We start from the raw sequence: 16,195 nt of genomic DNA, 5'->3' as shown, positions 1-16,195 counted from the left end.
ACCAGCAGCAGCTGAAACACATTTTCAAAAACCTTGGAAGTGGGTGTGAGATGATGAAAAGAGAATGTGCCTGGAAGTGAAACATGTGAGTTCTAATCCTGGCTGTCTGCCCTTCACTCCAAAATCCAACAGCTTAGCAGCCCTACTGTGTGACAGGCACTGTGCCACATGGCGAGGAAACAAGGACGTGGCAACATACTGGTTCACTGTGTACAAGCTTGGGCTCGTCACTTAGACTTTCTGGGCCATAATCATTCAATTGAGGGGTTGGAAAATGACCTTTAAGGTTCTGTCAAGCTCTAAGATTCTCAGATCCTTAAAGGATTCCCTGAAGTTCGAAGCAGAAGGAAGGAACAGCACCAGAGAAAGGGAAGAGGGGTGTGTGTGTGTGTGTGTGTGTGTGTGTGTGTGTGTGTGTGTGTGACCTTGGCAAATGCCAGGAGCAGAAATTAAGGATTAAGAATCTTAAGTAAAAAATATGACCAAAACTTTTTTGTAATGCTCCATATAGCTGCTGTTACATACTGGTCAAGGATCCCAGATGAAGGACCTGGTCACGGGAGCTGAGAGGCCCAGCATCACTGCCCTATTGCGTTATGCAAATGAGCCATTCTCCGGGGCTCCTGCCCATTGTTCCCAGCACAATGGCTTTCAGAATGCGAACCATTCTTCTCTTCCATTGGGGAATTCTATGACTCAGTAGGAAGCTATGTGCCTTATCACTTCTGGGACTACATCAGGGGACCAAGAGGTCAAGCTGTACCAAAGAACCCAACCCCCAAGCGAGAGGCTCACATTCCAGGCCTTGTAAAGACTACATTTCATTCTGAGAGCTCTGTGGGCAGGTGGCAGGAAGAATCTGCAGAGAAAGTTAACAGGGTGGATGACAGAAGGCCTTAGAATGTGCACCCCTCAGACCAGAACCCAATTCTCTAGCCATGGCCTGACCACACGCCCCAGGTCCCACACACCCTCATAGCAGCTGACTTCCTGTTCTATTTGTTCCCCGGGTGGCCAGTCTTGTAAGCAGGCGCCTTGGATATTAAGAGTTCAGTGCTCTGACTATATAGTGTCTAAAATCCTCCTGTTTGTCATGGACTCTTCAGGCCTGGTCACAGGGCCTGGCACATAGTAATTACTCTGCAAATACTCATTTAACAAATGAACAGATAGAATTCCCTTTGTTGCTTAGTGATAACGAACCCGACTAGTATCCATGAAGACTCAGGTTTGATCCCTGGCCTCACTCTAGTGGGTTAAGGATCCAGCATTGCTGTGGCTGTGGCGTAGGCCGGCAGCTACAGCTCTGATTTCACCCCTAGCCTGGGAATTTCCATATGCTTCATATGCGGCCCTAAAAAGTAAAAAAAAAAAAAAAAAAAAAAAAAAAAAGGAACCTGAGGCTTGGATACATGAATAATTTATCTACAACACTGCCATTAGTAAGGGGTATCCCAAACTCAGGCAACCCAACTCCAAAGCCACTGCTCTTAACCTGGACTCTGCACAGCGCTCAGCAGTTGCTAAAGCTAAATACTGAGCATCTGGTTCAGTCCTCAAAACAAGCCCGTGGGCATTATCCTCTCCCCATTTTATGGCAGAGGAAACAGCTACCATGGCTCAACCAGTGTCAAGCAGCTAGTAAACCACACAGGATGGAATTTTCTAACTCTGCTGCCACCGATCCTTCTAGAACAATCCAGAACTTGGCCAGAAATGGAGAGACCCTGAGATTTCACGTCCTGTTCCTAGAAAGGCTGTTTTGACTAGCTGTTTCCTCCTTACTCTATGGACCACAGAGAACTAGTGATCACAGTTAACCACTCATGAAAAACAAGAGGTCACCCAGAAGTGGCTTCCAGGGGCCTCTCAAAGGACTGTGGTGACTAACAGTTGCCACTATGATCTGCAAACAGAATCCAAAACCAAAGCCACTCCATCGGTCCCTGCAAGGAAACAGTCTCCGTGTGATGCACGAGCTCAGCTGAGGGCAACAACAACAACAACAAGAGGATGATGCAAGGTCATTCCCATGCTCGGTCGGGGACCAGGGATGCAGCACCCACGTCATCAGTGGCCAATCAGAGGGACCCCTGGTGCCAGGAGTGCTAAGGCCATTTCATAATGAAACCCATGCGGTGAGTTCCGTTTATTTTGAAACTGTATTTGCTTATTTTGCAGCCACGATCAAAAGGCCATTCGGAGTGCTCTGTAGGAGGCACTTGAACTCTGTCGGCCAGGAGAGCTTTCTCCAGCTCCGGCAGCAGCCAGCAATAATACTCTCCACAAAAGCAAACCCATCACCCGCCGATGCGCTCCTTCCCAACAGCAACCGCCACCCCCGTTTCCGTCAGCTTCCCAGTTCCACGGCTGGGGTGGCACGGTTGCAAGGGAAAAGGAGGACACGGGGGTGGGAGAGTCAGAGACGTGACAGGGATAGATGATAAAATAACTAGGGGCCCTGCCGTCAGATCCAGTAGAATGGGTCACACTTGGGCTTGGTGGGTCAGAGAGATGAATTCAATCCCCAACTCCACTACTTAACCACTGGGTTACCCCAGGAAAGTTACTTAATGTCTCTGTGCCTCAGCTTCCCTATCTGTGAAATGCTGTGGATAACAATACCTATCTCATATGGTTGTGAGACTGAACTTAAGTGCTATTGGGCAACTACAACCTGAAATACAAACGCCCTACTGTTATTGTTATAAGTATTCTGACAGTGATAATAACAGACTACGAGATCCCCAAGGACAAGACGGTATTTTAGTCAACTTTGGAGGACCATGTCTGGCATGCAGTTGGAGATCAATAAATGCTTGTTGGATTTTGCAGTTTCAGCTGAACTGAGGGCTGGAGCCCAGGGACTCTCCCCACCCACCTGCCTGGAAGGAAGTGGCTGCCTTATTTGTAGGCGGCAGGTTGGAGCAGCGTTTAAGCCCCCCGCCAGCTGCAGTCCCCAGGTCCAGCATATCAATCAGCAAGGCAAGGGCTTTACCTTGATATTACAGTTGTCATCGAGCAGTATATTCTCCAGCTTCAGGTCCCGGTGGACCACGCCGTTCTGAAATGAGAAGACAGGCCGGGAAGTGAATGGGAGCAGCTGGGGTGAGAGAAGAGGAGGGAGGAGGGTAGCAGAAGGAAATCTTTGACAGATTAAAGCAATGCGCCAGCCCCGGTGGTCTTCGTCCCCATCCTTCCGGGCCTTTCTCACTGTCACGAAGCTCCCTGCCAGCGACCAGGCGACAGGAGAGCATTAGTCACTTGCTGTGCGGTTAAGGGAAAAATGACTGGAATCCATTCTCCCCCAGAGCCTGTAAAACAGCAGGAGGACCCTTTGTCGGAACGCAATTCCACTGTGTGAAGGCACCACAGTCCCGGGCAGTGGCAAACACTGTCTGTGATGTGATTCCCGGGGAGGCAGCAGATTTCTCTGCTGACGACTCAGGAGGTGGGGGTCGCAGACCTTGCTTGTCTGTCTGCCTATCTGTCTCCGAGGCACCTGGCTCAGTCTATTCGGACTCATGAAACCACGCACCTCTGTCCCCAGGAGAACGGATGTTTTCCCAAGAGTATTTCCTAAGCGGCTGGAAGGGAAGGTTCTGGAGGTCCCTCTCTGCAGGGCAGGACTCAAGGTGGGGTGACCGGTGGAGGTGGGAGAGGCCAAGGAGACCGAGGCAGGCCACCACACCTGGGGACATTTCCAGTCGAGCAAACGCTGGCAAAGCTGGCAGCTGAGCTCAGGGACAAGCAGCCAGCCAGGTGAATGGTGACAAGACGTCATTAGCCAAGAAGCCGTTGGTCTACACAGAGGTAACAACTGCCCTGCTCAATTCTTTTTAAAACCCAATGATCTTTGAAGAAGGAGGCTGGGCAGGGAAGAGAAGAGGAATTGAAAAGGACCAGCTCCTCGGGGGCTGGAAGGGCGTTTTTAACACCATTCAGCGTAAAGGACCTTTGCAATTGAAGCTGTCCGTCCAAACCAACGGCCTAGCAATTCTTTGTCTTTTATTCAAGATTTTTTCAGTTCACAATCTGCATGTTTACAGCACGTGCTATACTGCTTATTTTCCTTTCCATGTGGCAGTTCCTAGTATCTCCAAAGGCACTGAAGGAAAAGACGAAAACATGTATTTCTATTGCTCTTTCTAACCCAAATCTTCAGGGATGTGTTTTGAATTCAGAAATGCACACACCAGGGCTCCTGGAGGAAAGATATGGAATGCAAGGTAGCTGATTTTTAGGTTTGAATTCTGGGAGTCGTTTGGTTTACACCATTGCCTTCCTCATTTTCACAATAAGATGGAATGCATCTAATAAAGCCCCATTCATACAAAATCCAAGTTTCAGACACTTCGAATGATGGAAGTAGAATCTGTGGTGCTTCACGAGGAGGCCGGACGATGAAAACATTGTATAATCTGAATTATCAAAGAGTCATCTGAGTCAGCAAGGAGGAGTCAAATAGGAGTTCCCGTCGTGGCTCAATGGTTAACCAACCCGACTAGTATCCATGAGGACGTGGGTTCAATCCCTGGCCTTGCTCACCAGGTTAAGGATCTGGTGTTGCCGTGAGCTGTGGTGTGGGTCGCAGACGCGGCTCAGATCTGGCATTGCTGTGGCTGAAGCATAGGCCGGCAGCTACAGCTCTGATTAGACCCCTAGCCTGGGAACCTCCATATGCTGCAGGTGAGGCCCTAAAAAGACAAAAGACAAAAAAAAAAAAAAAAAAAAAAAAGAGCACAGGCCATTAGTTGTATAGCACTAAAATGTCCGTGTCACTTCATAACCTATGTGAATGTCACCTATGCAAGGAACAGAAACAAGGGCATAAACAAGGTCAGAACCTCTGGCCTGCTAATCCCACTTCTGGAATTTCTCCTAAATAAATTATTCAAATGAGAGGAATAAAGGTTCATGTATGAAGAGGTCAATCCTATTTAGAATCAGAAATTAGAACCAGCTTCAATGCCCAACCATCACAGTAATTATAGAGCATTTTTCAGTGACGGAGGAATATGTTTTGCGTTTTCACTTAGGATTTCAATGTAGACACAGATGTAAAAAAATACATGCACTGTGGTACTCTGGATGGGATCGTGGAAGGGAGAGTGGTCACTGGTGGAAAAACTGGTAAAATCCAAATAAAACCCTGGAGTTTTGTTAATAGCAGTGTAAGAATGTAGGTGTCTCCGTTTTGACAAATGTCCTACAGTCCTGCAAGTTGTTAGCATGAGGGTAAAACTGAGTGAAGAGGTACCTGAGAATTCTGTGCTATCTTGGAACCTTTGCTGTAAATCTAAAATTATTCGGAGTTCCCGTCGTGGTGCAGTGGTTAACGAATCCGACTAGGAACCATGAGGTTGCGGGTTCGGTCCCTGCCCTTGCTCAGTGGGTTAACGATCCGGCGTTGCCGTGAGCTGTGGTGTAGGTTGCAGACGCGGCTCGGATCCTGCGTTGCTGTGCCTCTGGCGTAGGCCGGTGGCTACAGCTCCGATTCAACCCCTGGCCTGGGAACCTCCATATGCCGCGGGAGCGGCCCAAGAAATAGCAACAACAACAACAACAACAACGACAAAAAAAAAAAAAAAAAGACAAAAGATAAAATTATTCAAAATAAGAAGTTTACATAAAAAAATAAACATGAGGAGTAGGGGGACGAAGTTGGGAAAGATACAAACAAAAACGTCACTAGCAGGTCATCCCGGGCTCTGGGATTCTGGGGAATGATGATTTTCTTCTTTCTAGTTTACAGATTCTCTCCATATACAGTGAACAGATGGCACCTTTATTTATTTTCGGCCTCGTCTGCAGCATCTGGGCCAGGGATCAAACCCAAACCACAGCAGGATTGCGAGTCACAGCAGTGACAATGCCAGGTCCTTAAGCAATAGGCCACCAGGGAACTCCAGATGTCACCTTTATAATATGAAAAGAGTCACGTGGTTCCCTAACAACCTGTGGCCAGCGCGGCGGCAGGGCTGGGCCATACCTTGTGACAATAGTGCACGGCGGAGACGATCTGCCGGAAGAAGTGCCTGGTCTCCCGCTCGCTGAGCCGGCGCCGCTCGCTGATGTAATCGTACAGCTCCCCTTTGCTGGCGTACTCCATGATGATCACAATCTTATCTTTGTTCTCGAACACTGCAGGGGGAATGGCAATACACAGACAGCCTGTTTACCCGACCAGCTCACTTATGATACAGAGACTGTGAGAGGGGACGAGGGAGATGTCACCGGACGGGGCAAACAAGTCAGGCCATCAACGCCACGAGGGGATGAGCAAGCTTCCCAAGCAGGTGGACCGTGACATCATCGCTGTCTCTGTCACCTGACTGGGAAGCGTGCCTTCTTCTGAGGACCCTGCTCCCTTTACCAGGTTCCTTCCTCCCAAGCCCTTCCCATCGGATCGGCTCCCCTGTGGATGAGATCATGGGGAGTAACCGTTTGATATGGACCAGCTACCCAGACCCTGAAATGAATGGCTGAACTTGTTGCCTCTATTCAAAAGCTTCCAGACTTTCCATCCCACTCAAAATAAAACCCAAAGTCCCAAATGCAGCCACCAGACCCTTTTGAGCCCTTTGATGCATCTATTCTGTGTATTTCTTTGGTCTCCCCCACTAGAATGTAATGAGGATTGAGCTGTCTCTTTTTTTTCTTTTCAGGGTCACACCTGCGTCATATGGAAGTTCCCACGGTAGGGGTCAAATCAGAGCCTCCGCTGCCGGCCTACCCCACAACCACAGCCTATGTTGAAGCTCACGGCAATGCTGAATCCTTAGCCCACTGAGGGAGGCTCGGGATTGAACCTGTATCCTCATGGATATTAATCAGATTCTTAACCTGCTGAGCCACAATGGGAACTCCAAGGATTGATCTCTTTCATTGGCTGATGTACCCCCAGCACTCAATGCCCATTGGCAAAAGGTGTCAATTAATATTTATTAAATGGGGGAACTCAAAGCATCTTAAATGCATTCTGGACCATCACTGTAAATAATCAAAGCACTAAATGCGTCTCTCTCCCCAACGCTGATATTCTCTAACACTGATGTTCAAACGCTGCTCTCCTGAGTCCTAGGAGCTCCAGGCAGATGCCCAAGGGGGCAGGTTGGGAGACCATGAACAGAGTCTAGGTCCTCAGCTCCACTGCAGCCAAAGCCCCTCCAATGCTATCTGTTTCACAGTTGGGGGTTTCACACAAGATGCCCTTTGAGCGAAGATAAAATAATCATCATATTGAAATCTATCACTTCCAAGGGATATGGTGTAAAAACCTTTGTAGGGTACCCAAGACCCTCCCGTTCCCTGTAGGACCCCTGCCTACCTCCCTCCATCTCAGTGGCTTCTACCACTCCCTATCAGGCCCCCTCCGCCCACCAATACCAGATCTGTTCACAATTGAGCCAGATTGTTCACAATCTGATGTCAAGTTGTTATTTCTCTCTCTCTCTCTCTCTCTCTCTCTCACACCCACACACACACATACTGCTGTTCGCACCTCCATGCTCTTCCTTCTGCCTTTACTCCTACCTATCCTACCTGCCAGGGCAATACCAACTCATCTGTCAAGAATGAACTCAAGGAGTTCCTACTGTGGCTCAGCAGGTTAAGAACCTGATACAGTGTCCCTGAAGTTACAGGTTTGATCCCTGGCCTTGCTCAGCAGGTGAAGGATCCAGTGTTGCCACAAACTCTGATGAAACCCTTAGTCCGGGAACTTCCATATGCCAAAGGAGTGGCTGCAAAAAGAAAAAAAAGAAAAAAAAAAAACTATTTTAAAAAAAGGGAACAGGAGTTCCCGTCATGGCGCAGTGGTTAACGAATCCGACTAGGAACCATGAGGTTGCGGGTTCGGTCCCTGCCCTTGCTCAGTGGGTTAACGATCCGGCATTGCCGTGAGCTGTGGTGTAGGTTGCAGACTAGGCTCAGATCCTGCAGTGCTGTGGCTCTGGCCTGGGCCGGTGGCTACAGCTCCGATTGGACCCCTAGCCTGGGAGCCTCCATATGCTGTGGGCATGGCCCAAGATAGAGCAAAAAGACAAAAATAAATAAATAAATAAAAAATAAAGAGAACACACGAATGAACTCAAATATGGTGTCTGCAGGTGTGGTTATAAAAAGGGAAAAAAAACTATTTAAAAAAAAAACAACATAAGAATGAACTCAAATATGGCATCCGCCTTGCTTCCCTTCCACCTCTCACTGCGCTAATGGATACTTACCTCACAGCACTTTGAAACTGCATGGGTATACTTGCTGATTACATATTTATTTCCCCTGCCTGGACTCTGAGCCTAGACTTGGAAAAGTAAAAACTGTCATTTTAGAATCAGGCATTCCTAAGTAGATGCCTGGATCTGCCTCTTACTTGCTGTGTGACTCTGGGGGAGTTGCTTGCCCTCTCTGTGCCTTTGGTAGTTACATCAGTATTTCCCAGAATTGTTGGGAGGATTTATTGACATCAGGTATGTTAAGTGCTCAGAACAAGGCCTGCCCTCATGGCACACACTCAATAATGTTATTACTGTTGGTATCAATACTCTTGGACTCCAGAGGGCCCAGCACTGAGCCAGATGCACAGACACCCTCAATGAACTGGACTGTGCCCCCAGCCAGCATCCCCTGTCCTCCCGCACCTCGTCCCTGGCTGCTAGCAGCTCAGGCCCCTCCAGTTTCTTTCTGGCTCCTTCAAGTCCAGCCAAACCTCTCTGATAAAACGGAGGGAGAAGGAGGAGGGCAGGGAGGAGGAGGAGAGAGAACAGCCAGATAAAATTGGCTGCTCCCGCGTCTGCTGGCCTTGGTGTACCCTGCAGCTTTGGCTCCTGCCAGGGATCTCAGCCTGTTGTGCACTCTTCATTAACAATCAGCTTTGGAAACTGGAAAGCCTGCCTCAGGATGCATGGCTCAGGCTCTAAAAATGAACGAGTGATAGGCCCTGGAGAGGGCAGCGGGTTTTCTAATTTTAAAAATGGTTGCGGGGTGGGGGGTGCAGCAGGACAGAAAGTACTTTGAGAGGGAAATAAACAAAGAGCCTCACACCCCCAAAGAGTCGGATGTGCCCTTAAAGAAGGCCAAAGCCACTGGTCCCCTCAGTGACCATCAGAAGGTGTGGGTCACTGGCTTCATGCAGACGAAAGGACTGTTTCAGTGAGCAGACTTGTCCCTTTCCTGGCTCAAGGAGATAGAAACACGGTTCAGTTCAACACAGTTCAATGTGCCAAAGAGTTTACTAAACAGCTTCCATCGCTAAGTCCTGCTGGTCCTACCTCTAAAAACAGACCCCGATCCTGTCCACCTGTCTCCCATCCCCGGCCACCCCTTTCCCAACCATCTCCCCTCTTTCATGCTTGGTCCTCTGCTGACTGCATTTGGAGGGGCTAGGGACCAGTTGTTCCGAATGCAGGTTTCCTGGTGCCCTAGTTCTGAAAGACTTTCTGGAAGTAAAGAGGGTTCCACAGTGAGACAAGTAAAATATCTGGAAAATGCTAATATTTAATCACTCTTGGAGAACCACGATTCTGTTTTTGGGTTTTTTTTTTTTTTTTTTTTGTCTTTTTAGGACTGCACCTGTGGACTACGGAAGTTCCCAGGCTAGGTGTCGAATCAGAGCTGTAGCTGCCAGCCTACACCACAGCCACAGCAACGCCAGATCCTTAAACCACTGAGCGAGGCCAGGGATCGAACCTGCATCCTCATGGATACTAGTGAGATTCGTTTCCACTGAGCCACAATGGGAACTACGAGAACCTGTTTTCTTTAACTCTTGAGTTTTGCAGAGTGATTTGACCATTTCTGTTTCCCTACTGAACTAACCAGGTGGTGGTCTGGGAACCACAGGATGAGTGGTGCTACCCTCCCTGTGGGCAGCCGGGCAAGAGAACAGCCAACGTGGCCAGGCCTGGCTCTGGGACTCCACCCCCAGGCCCCCAGCAGGAAGCAGCTGGAGTCCCATGGCCAAGGCCTTGATTGCAACCCTAGATTAACTAAATATAAACAACATTTCTAGACTTGGAGTGTCCATGATTCATCGAGGAGACCATTTGGTATTATACTTGAAGCTTCTTGAGTCTTTCCTAATAATAGCAGCATTTATTGAAGACCTACTATGTGCAGGCACTGTGCCAATAGCACATCTGTTCCACAGATGAGAAAATCTGGATACAGAGAGGTGCGTAACTGCTACGGCCACAGAGCAAGTACAAGGCCTGGACCTGCGTCAGACTGCACACTCCACGCCCTTAGCCCCTGTACTGTTAACCATATACAGCAACCCCTCTGACCCTCAGTCTCTTCATCAGTCAAATGAAGCTAATAACCTCCTCACAGTGTTATGGGGCTTCAGTGAGCTCACGGGTCCAGCACCCCCAGCACGGTGCTCCTGCCACTGCTCAATCAGTGGGAGCCATTCTCAAAATTTTTTCTTTTTCATCTTTTTAGGGCTGCACACATGGCATATGGAAGTTCCCAGGTTAGGGGTTGAACTGGAGCTGGAGCTGCAGCTGCTGCAGCTGGAGGTTCCCAGGCTAGGGGTCCAACTGGAGCTGTAGCTGCCGGCCCATGCCACAGCCACAGCCACAGCCACGCAGGATCCGAGTCGCATCTGTGACCTACACCACAGCTCATGGCAATGCAGGATCCTTAGCCCACTGAGTGAGGCGAGGGATCAAACCCAGGTCCTCATGGCTACTAATCAGGTTCTTTACCGCTGAGCCACGACGGGAACTCCTGTTCTCATAATTGCTTTATCGGCCTCTTAGTTTCCTCTCCCCACCGGCATCGCTGTTTAAAACATGCCACGGCTGCCGCAGAACCAGGATTTTTTGAGCAGGAAGAACCTTAGATCAACTATTATTTTTCCAGAATGGCCCTGGATTTATAATGTATACGAGCAAGGCCTTGGGAATTCGTCCTAAAGAATGATCAGCTTCCGCAGCCACGGCTCCTTGCCTGCATTAAGGTCACCATCAGTGAGGTGATAGGAACACTCTTGGCCATTCTTCTGGCAGAAAGGGCTGCCTCCCTTGGGCACTTTTACAACTGGTTATTTATAAGCCCAGAAATCTTGTCTGTGTTTATGTTATTAGTCACTAAGCAAAAGCTTATTTTCCACCAGTTGGGAAGGGTTTCCTTTCTGAAGAATGAAAGCCTGTGTCTCTTGGCCAGACAGTTTTACCCAGAAGCCCGGTGGCTCCAGAATGGTAAGGAAAACTATGGCCCTTGACATGCCAGGCCTACCAGGAAAATTAAACCCTGAACAGAAACTGAGCTCAGCCTGAGTCAGCCCACGGCTCGGGGGCCAGGTCCACGCGGTGCACACCCAGGTTGTTACTAGAGCAACGAAGCTTTATAAAGCACCCACTATGTAGATGGCAGGATGGCAGAAAAGACAGCATAAGCAGAACTACCAGAGTTGGCAGGTGCTGAAAACTAAGGCAAGAGAAAGAAGAAGGAGACTAGGAACGAGACGCAGAGGCCTTCAAGTCCCATGAGGAGCTGGGGGCGGGAGTGGGGGGTGGTCAGACAGGTGACCAAGCAATGCCAAGAACAAGAATGGATGGAACAAGGGACAGGATGGCATCCAGGATCCTGGACCCATGAAATAGTGCAGGGCTCGCACCCCCAGACAGTGACCCCTTCTTCCCTAGACGGCTGAATCCTAGACACAGCAGTTAACATTTACACAGCTGCTGCATGCCACGGACGGCCACGTCCAATCCTAACAATCCTGAGACAGGTATTAACATTATCCCTCCTTTGTGAATAGGCGGCCAGCGCTCAGATCAAGAAACAAGGTGGCCAGGAGTTCCCATCATGGCTCAGCGGTTAATGAACCCCACTAGTATCCATGAGACTCGGGTTCGATCCCTGGCCTTGCTCAGTGGGTTAAGGATCCAGCGTTGCTGTGAGCTGTGGTGTAGGTCGCAGATGCAGCTCGGATCTGGTGTGGCTGTAGCTATGGTGTTGGCTGGCAGCTGTAGCTCTGATTTGACCCCTAGCTGGGGAACTTTCAAATGTCACAGGTGAGGCCCTAAAAAGACAAAAGAAACAAAGAAACAATGTGGCCAGTGGTAGGAAAGCACCCTCTCCTGTCCTCTTTGGTCACTACCCATCTCCCCAGGGACATGTACATATGCCAGTATCACAGATTCAGTACTGATTTTGATTCTACAAATGGAATCCTGCAGCACACAGTATATTCTATTCTTTTGTGTCTGGCTTCACTTTTTCAACATTACATTTGTAAGAGTAATCCATGCAGTTCCGAGCTGTCAAAGACTGTCCACCCGCGTTGCTGTAGGGTACTTCATTGTGCGACTGTATCACGTTACAGAACCACGTACCAGTGGTTACTGATCCACTACTGGTGAGTGACACTGGGTGGTTTCCAGGTGAGGCTCATTACGAATCATGTCCCTACGAACATTCTTGTGCATGTCTTTTTTTTTTTTTTTTTTTTTTTTGTCTTTTTAGGGCTGCACCCATAGCTTATGGAAGTTCCCAGGTGAGGGGTCGAATCAGAGCTGCAGCTGCCAGCCTATGCCACAGCCACAGCAGATCTGAGCTGCATCTGCGACCTATCCCACAAGTCACAGCAACACCAGATCCTTAAGCCACTATGCAAGGCCAGAGATAGAACCCACGTCCTCATGGATACTAGTCAGGTTTGTTACTGCTGAGCCGCAATGGGAACTCCTTGGGTGCATCTTTTCATGCTCCTCTGTAGGCACCTCTGGGCAGAGGACCAGTACGGACTTGGTCCCAAATGTGAGTGACTCTAAAGATTATGTTCTTGCCACAACTCTGCACCACCTTCCCCAACATCCCTTTACCCTCCTTGCATAAAACTCGATGAAGATCCTTCTCCATCAGAGATCCCACATCACTACCTTTTCTGAAAATGCCTGAAGCAATGAGATGAGCAACTTGCCATGTGATAAAGGAGACAGAAACATAGCCCGAGACACTGTCTTTGACATCCGGGAGTTGCTATCTAGTTGATTATAACCCGTCCTTACAAAAATAAATACACTGCTAACCTGTGGGATACAGACTGGAAGTACCCAGGTGATCAGAGAGAAAGAGCTGAGGTCTGAGACCTGAGTGGGTCTGGGGAGATTCTAGAGAAAAGAGGTGCAGAACCGAACCCCCCAAAATGCCTTGGGTTCTGGTTGCACAAGCCAGTGTTACCACTGCCCTCGGCATAGCCTAAAATATCCAGACTCTCTCTTCTCTTCTGCTGCTCCACAGAAGGGCCTTCTTCCCAGACACCAACTTGAATTATTTGTCGTGTTTTCTTTTTCTTTTCCATTTCAAGGGAGAGTGGGAATTGGTTGCTATGGGAACAGCGACGTCTCCCACTTAATTCTGAGTTTCATCAGATGTTCACTTTGACAGTCCGGTGCTGCTGCCTTCGGATGGTCTGGCTTTCACAGCCACGCTAATTACCCACCCCCTACCCAGCCCCTCCTGCTGCCCTCGGGGCTAATAACACAACTTGTTTGACTTGAGAGAAGGCCTGTGATTAAAAACAGTGCTCTGGCCTGGGGAGTGAGGCGATCTGGGGATTTCAACCCTTCGCCAGCCTTGACGAGGCCATTCAGCGAAGACATGGGCTCGGGAAGGGGAGAGGGTGGGAATCGAGTAACAGGAAGCTCCAAGAGAAGCAGGTTAGGAAACACGGAAGCAGGAGAGAGGACGTCTCCTTTGTTGGTTTTAAGCATAAAGGCCAAGGCCCTAGAGTGGACCCGTCAGAATTCTCCTCATGCCTTTGTCCTCTCCCAACTCCATCGCCTAAATGAGTTCGGCGTGCTGCCATCCCTTCTGCGGGGTGCCCTCCTCGCATGGCAGCATTTTCATTACTTTCCTAAAACCTCAAGCAGGAAGAAGTGCCATTCCGCTCCTCAGGGGTGCTCTTTTATTAAAGTTCGGTGGGATCCTCCCAGAAAAGCAGCCTTCTTCTTCATTTCAGAAATGGATTGTCTGCAACCTAATTAGGTCAGGTAATCCACACCAGGTTCATTCTGCAAGAGTTCCCTCCCCAGAACTCAATTTCAAACACCTTATGGGCTCACAGCTTCCTAAAATGGTCCTCTAATCCCACAAGAAAATTAAGCTACACTGGCAGCTCTCCTATCATCGAGTTGGTCACAGTTGACTCCGTTTCCTGGTTGGGACAATGAAAGGCTCTTTAGTTTACTCATTGTCTTTTCTTAAACCAAAACTCTTTCTGGATGTGGGCTGGCATGCCCAAGGAGAACGATGGCAGTGGACTCCACAGAAGGCAGAAGAAATGAAAGAAAGTTTCTAAGCTACCTGAGGAAGGAGATGCAAGAGGTTGGACAAGAACCATTCATTAGGAGTTCCCATCGTGGCTCAGTGGTTAACGAATCTGACTAGGAACCATGAGGTTGCGGGTTCGATCCCTGGTCTTGCTCAGTGGGTTAAGGATCTGGTGTTGCCGTGAGCTGTGGTGTAGGCTGCACTCAGCTCAAATCCCACGTTGCTGTGGCTCAGGTGTAGGCCAGTGGCTATAGCTCCCATTCGACCCCTAGCCTGGGAACCTCCATATGCTGCAGGAGCGGCCCAAGAAATGGCAAAAAGACCAAAAAAAAAAAAAAAAAAAAAAAGGAACTTTTCATTAGTGCTATTGGATGGAGGGGAGGGGGCAAGGTCAAACACTAGGAGGGCTGGGGACGTGGCCAGGACAGGGGATTTGTGTGGGAAAAGGAAACAGGGCACCGTGTTGGGCCAACCAATGGACTCCATCCTCCTACAGAGTGAACTCCTAGAAAAAAGCATGCTCCCCATTTTGGACAGTGAATGGGGTCAACTCCCTCTCTTGAAAATCCAGGGGGGTCTGCTATCCCACTTCATCCCACCCTCATCACTTAGGGTAGAAAAACCAAACGTGTGGTTATCACACCTCCAGTTCTAGCCACTGCTTGAGCTGCCATGTGTGGCTCAGAAGTACTCCATCAACCTTAAATTCTCATCTGCTTCATTAGGCAACGGAGTGCAGAGCTTAAGAGCTTGACTCCCAGAGACAGGTTCAAACCCAGGTTCTGCCATTTACGCAGTTGAGGGACCTTGGCAAGTTACTTAACCTTTTTGTTGCCTTGGTTTCTGCATCTGTTAAAACGAAGCTTCCAGCCTCCCTGCAAGAACTATCCCAGGACCCAGCAAGCAGGCAGCAGACATGTAAGGGTCAGCTGTTACATTAGGCAGCAAGTCTTAGTTTAAGAAAGAACAAATGAAGACATGCCTGGATCAAATCCAGGATCACTGTGGATATGTGTTGGCAGGATCCACACTTGAGATGGCACGTGTGCCTTTGAGAGGTGGGAGAAGGGAGGAGAGGGTGAACTAACACTCAAACACATCAAAGGTCTCAGCAAAGCCAGAGGTGGAGACGAGCCTGGCTCTCCGAACTGGAGCCACCCCTCAGTCCCCAACAGTGTTCCAAAGCACAGATGTCAACCTTGGAGCCGCACCTACCAAATGGACCCACCGTCAGAAATCAATGGAGGGCGTGGAGCACAAAATCATCCCCCCCAAAAAATCCCAGACTCTGCAAGTTAGACATTACAGTTCATCTAGTCCAATCCCCCCGCCAATACCCAAAGGCCCCTGCAGGGTATGGCCACTGCAGAGACTCGCCTTCTACTCGCCACTGGCCTTCCTAAATGCAGCTGCTGACTGCCCGGGCAAATGAACAGAGCCATCCCAGCTTATTTCAAAAGACCCCAGATTCCATAGCAATAAAGTGTCCTTTTTTTTTCCCCCTTCAAAAATTAGCTTTAAGTGCAAGTGGTATTTTTTTGAGGCACTAGAAAATACTGAATTCCAGGAAACCCAAGAGGGCGAGGCAGGACAGCCAGGGAGTAGCATTCGCGTTGGGTTGTTTTATTTCTAATCTCCAGCCTCTAGAAAAATGACTTGGGTGTAATCAAATAAAAACAATGAAAATAATACACTGGAAGGTCAAATGGCTAACTTCATAGGAAACTCATTAGAAACGTGACTGGACGGATTCACAGCCCAGGGGACCATTCGTACGATTCTGAGTGAAGAAAACCCTCTGGACCTGTGGGATTAACAGCGGTGGGTCCTTCCTTTGGATGCAGTCTGAGGAGACTGCAAGAGGAACTCGCAAATCTGGCAGCAGAGGGAGTGTGCTACAATGCTCAGC

At 49.0% G+C, this 16,195-nt stretch overlaps 1 protein-coding gene across 15 annotated transcripts in view; it reads right to left on the bottom strand.

Moving 5' to 3' along the window:
• The window catches only part of NUAK1 (NUAK family kinase 1), a 148,783-nt gene that overhangs the window by 17,945 nt on the left and 114,643 nt on the right, over positions 1–16,195 (bottom strand). For all 15 annotated transcript variants that reach the window (XM_013988236.3, XM_084955476.1, XM_084955479.1 and 12 more), the window contains 2 exons: positions 5,993–6,144; positions 2,999–3,064 (listed from right to left, as the gene is read on the bottom strand). In XM_013988236.3, the coding sequence (XP_013843690.1) occupies positions 2,999–3,064; positions 5,993–6,144 (218 nt within the window). The remainder of the gene's footprint in view (positions 1–2,998; positions 3,065–5,992; positions 6,145–16,195) is intronic.

This window comes from Sus scrofa, chromosome 5, assembly GCF_054392235.1.
Source record: "Sus scrofa isolate SSC_HxYL_T2T_F1_AM1 chromosome 5, Sscrofa_HxYL_maternal_Yorkshire_Landrace_v2.0, whole genome shotgun sequence".
Lineage (NCBI taxonomy): Eukaryota > Metazoa > Chordata > Mammalia > Artiodactyla > Suidae > Sus > Sus scrofa.
Note: the sequence above shows the minus strand (reverse complement) of the source record. Positions and strands in the feature narration are given on the sequence as shown.